A 3,314-nucleotide genomic window follows, 5' to 3' on the forward strand; every position below is an offset into this window, starting at 1 on the left:
TCCCAGTGCTTTAAGTGGCCCAAAAGAGGTGGCGGTACTCTATTATAGCCTTTTTTTTTTTTTTTTTGGATGACTCCCCTCATCCCCTGATGTAACGACAACTATACTGAAGGGGGTTTATATACAGCAGCTTTTATTAGTTTGTGGATTTGTTATTATTACATTATTCATTTTTGTGTAGTGTAATTTATTTGTAAATGAGCCTGAGTACTTTCTGTACATTTTTGTATTTTTATTTTCACAGCACACATTGTGTCAAAGCAGCTTTACAGAAAATGCACGTGTCTACATTACAATTTAGAGTGATCTGTTTTCAGAAGTGAATGTGAAATAATAAACATCTTCAAAATAAACGGCAATTACAAGAACATTGATTTTCTCAGGGAAAAACTGAAAGTGATTTGAAAGACTTTAAGTTTGGGTGGGAGACTATACATTTGTGAAAATAGTGTCTTAATAATTGTGCTCTAGATGTTTTCAGATATGATGGTGATGTAGGCTTCCACTTCACTCAGAATGTCATTGTAGGAGTCACATGGTGGCTTCAGAACAGACAGGACATCTTCCACTAATATGACGGCTTCATCCAAGCTTCTCTGCCGGCTCCCTGGTTCACACAGAAGCTCAGTGATTCTTGCACTGCTCTTCACTAGATCTCCCAGAGCCAGAGACAGAACGGGCTGGAACTCATGCTGTTCCATTGGAGGCATTACACTCCCCAGATCACTGTTTGCCAGTTGAACAGTGACTAGAGGACCGAAGACATTCCCCAAGAGTCCCAGAGTCTCCTGATGCAGATCCTTTATCACTGCAGCCTTGTCTTTCAGTGACACTCCAGAGAAAGCAATCTGCTCATATAGAGCAGGATCAATGCTTTTACGCACATGTTTGTCCTCCCTTTCAGAAACATCAAGGATCAGGCGCATTACATCTCTTACCCTGGTGCAGTTTTTCTCAATACTTTCACATTCATCTGCTGAGACTGCAGGGGAAGGGCTTTGATTCAGGTGAGTACTGAGTATCTCTAACAGTCTGTTTGTGATGGTGAAGTATTTGTGCACATAGTGGTGGAGGGTCTGGGTGCATCTTATCAGCTCTTCTTTCTTGCTTTCGTCTTTCTTGCCAAAGATCACAGATAGCATTTTGTTTGTTCCTGTTAGTTAAGAAAGAAGCACTTGTATTACATTTACATTTACATTTATTCATTTAGCAGACGCTTTTATCCAAAGTGACTTACAAATGAGGACAGTGGAAGCAATCAAAAACAACAAAAAGAGCAATGATATATAAGTGCTATAACAAGTCTCAGTTAGGTTAACACAGTACACATAGCATGGGATTTTAAATAATATAATATAAAGAAAACATAATAAGATTAGAGCAAGCTAGTGTTAGAGGTTTTCACACACACACACACACACACACACACACAATTGCATAATTAATAAAAAGAAAATAGAATATAAAAAGATTAGAAAAGTAGTTAGATTTTTTTTAAGAATAGAAATAGAATAGTGAGTGTTAAAGTTAGAGGGTCCAATAAGTATGGAAGAGATGTGTTTTAAGCCGATTCTTGAAGATGGCTTAAGGACTCGGATTAGGCTGCTCGGATTGAGTTGGGGAGTTCATTCCACCAGGAGGGAACATTTAATTTAAAAGTCTGTAAAAGTGACTTTGTGCTTCTTTGGGATGGCACAATCAAGTGACGTTCACTTGAAGAACGCAAGCTTCTAGAGGACACATAAGTCTGAAGTAACAAATTTAGGTAAATGGGTGCAGAGCCAGTGGTAGTTTTGTAGGCAAACAAAAAAAATTAAAAACAATCAAACAAACAAAATGCTCAAAAAACCAAAACGAAAACAATACATTCTATTCCATTTTGATCTAGTCAAATGCAAAAAGAAAAAAAAAATTGTTAGTGTTATGCAACGAATTTTGGTTTCATTAAAAATATAAATAAAAATCAGGAGTCATTGGTAAATGTTAAGAAATTTATTTCAGTGAATTGAGAAAGACTAGCAGACAGAAAGATTGCAGCACACACAATTTAACAAACATTTTATTTGAATATATAAAGTATTATGAATACACAAGGAGTAAAAACGTGGTACTCATTAAAGAAACAGGTGAAATAGTAAAGAGAATACAAATTTACGTTTATCTTTATGGGATACATATGGTTTACATGGCTTAACATACAAGATGAAGTTAAACATTATTTTTTTTCTCTTTGTTTTCCTCATCATCGTTTAATCTCTTATTCATTCGTCAATCATCTCAATTCTCACCCTGACATAGGTTATGCTATCCTGATATTTTTCAGATGCCGGTCTGAATTCTTCCAAAGCATCGTCATACTCTTTCAGGGATTTCTCAAGTTGATCACGCTCAATACTCCCTTGAATGGCCTGAAAAATCAAATCAACCCCGAAAAATAACAACCCAACTGCAACACCAGCTAAAAATCCTGTTCCGATTCTGCCAAAAGTTAATCTTATGTTTGTCAAAATCCTTCCACTTTTAATGAGCCAACCAACTAAAATAGAAGAAGCCATGCCTACAATGCCTAAAACTTTAGAAATATGCTCTACAACTTGTGTAAGGTCATGGACAGACAGATTCATGTCTTTCAGTTTCTCATACAGTTTGGGGTCCAGCTTCTCCTTCAGCTTTCTATCAATCTTCTCCACTTCTGCCTGGATCTCATGAATGCATCCAATGATTTTGTCACAGTTCTCCTGAACTGTAGCTTTCTCATTCAGGTCAATCGGACTGAAGGACAAATGTAAGTGTTTATTAAGAGTTTCAATGAGTTGGTTGGTGGCTCGGAAGTTGTTTTTCATCAGATTTTGAAGCTCTTGATTTTTACGGATAAGCATCTCCCTTCTTTCAGGGTTTGCAGGGTAGAATGTATCACTCCAAGACATTTCTCTTTAGGGTCTTGAAATAAAGAGAGAAACCATGTTATATCTCATAGGTAACCAATAAAACCTAACATGCAAACTAGGTGACATGACAAGTGTTTGTAAACTACCCCTAAAGCTGCATATGGAGGGCTCTGGTTACCATGGCAGCAAAGACAAATCATTATCTGTTTTACAACAGGAATTTAGTGAGAGTTTCACTCTGAATTTTTGGAAACAGATAAATAAGCCCTTTTAATCTTCTTTCTATATATAAAATCACTTTCTCCATGTCATGGTATGCCCTTTTATAGTGTTTTATATAGTGTATTAATCAAAGATCTTCCAAATAGAATTTATTATTAAATATAATACTTATACAGTAGGTGGACAACCAGAATGCCTATTACT

General features: G+C 36.2%; 1 protein-coding gene across 1 annotated transcript; it reads right to left on the minus strand.

The window, feature by feature from the left end:
• Positions 1-2,244: 2,244 nt before the first annotated feature.
• LOC127981105 (single-pass membrane and coiled-coil domain-containing protein 3-like) lies at positions 2,245-2,927 on the minus strand. The gene is made up of 2 exons (XM_052585483.1): positions 2,534-2,927; positions 2,245-2,446 (listed from the first exon to the last, which is right to left on the minus strand). The coding sequence occupies exons 1-2, from the start codon at positions 2,925-2,927 to the stop codon at positions 2,262-2,264; spliced, it is 579 nt and encodes a 192-aa protein (XP_052441443.1). The 3' UTR covers positions 2,245-2,261.
• Between the last annotated feature and the right edge of the window lie 387 nt (positions 2,928-3,314).

The sequence above is a fragment of the Carassius gibelio genome, chromosome A4 (genome assembly GCF_023724105.1).
Source record: "Carassius gibelio isolate Cgi1373 ecotype wild population from Czech Republic chromosome A4, carGib1.2-hapl.c, whole genome shotgun sequence".
NCBI lineage: Eukaryota > Metazoa > Chordata > Actinopteri > Cypriniformes > Cyprinidae > Carassius > Carassius gibelio.

What these genes read in the sequence shown, in the direction of transcription:
- LOC127981105 (XM_052585483.1), bottom strand. Translation starts at nt 2,927, where the DNA reads ATGTCTTGGAGTGATACATTCTACCCTGCAAACCCTGAAAGAAGGGAG. An exon ending in GGCTTCTTCTATTTTAGTTG is followed by an intron (nt 2,447 to 2,533) that starts GTTGGCTCATTA and finishes CTGGTGTTGCAG; the next exon opens with TTGGGTTGTTATTTTTCGGG.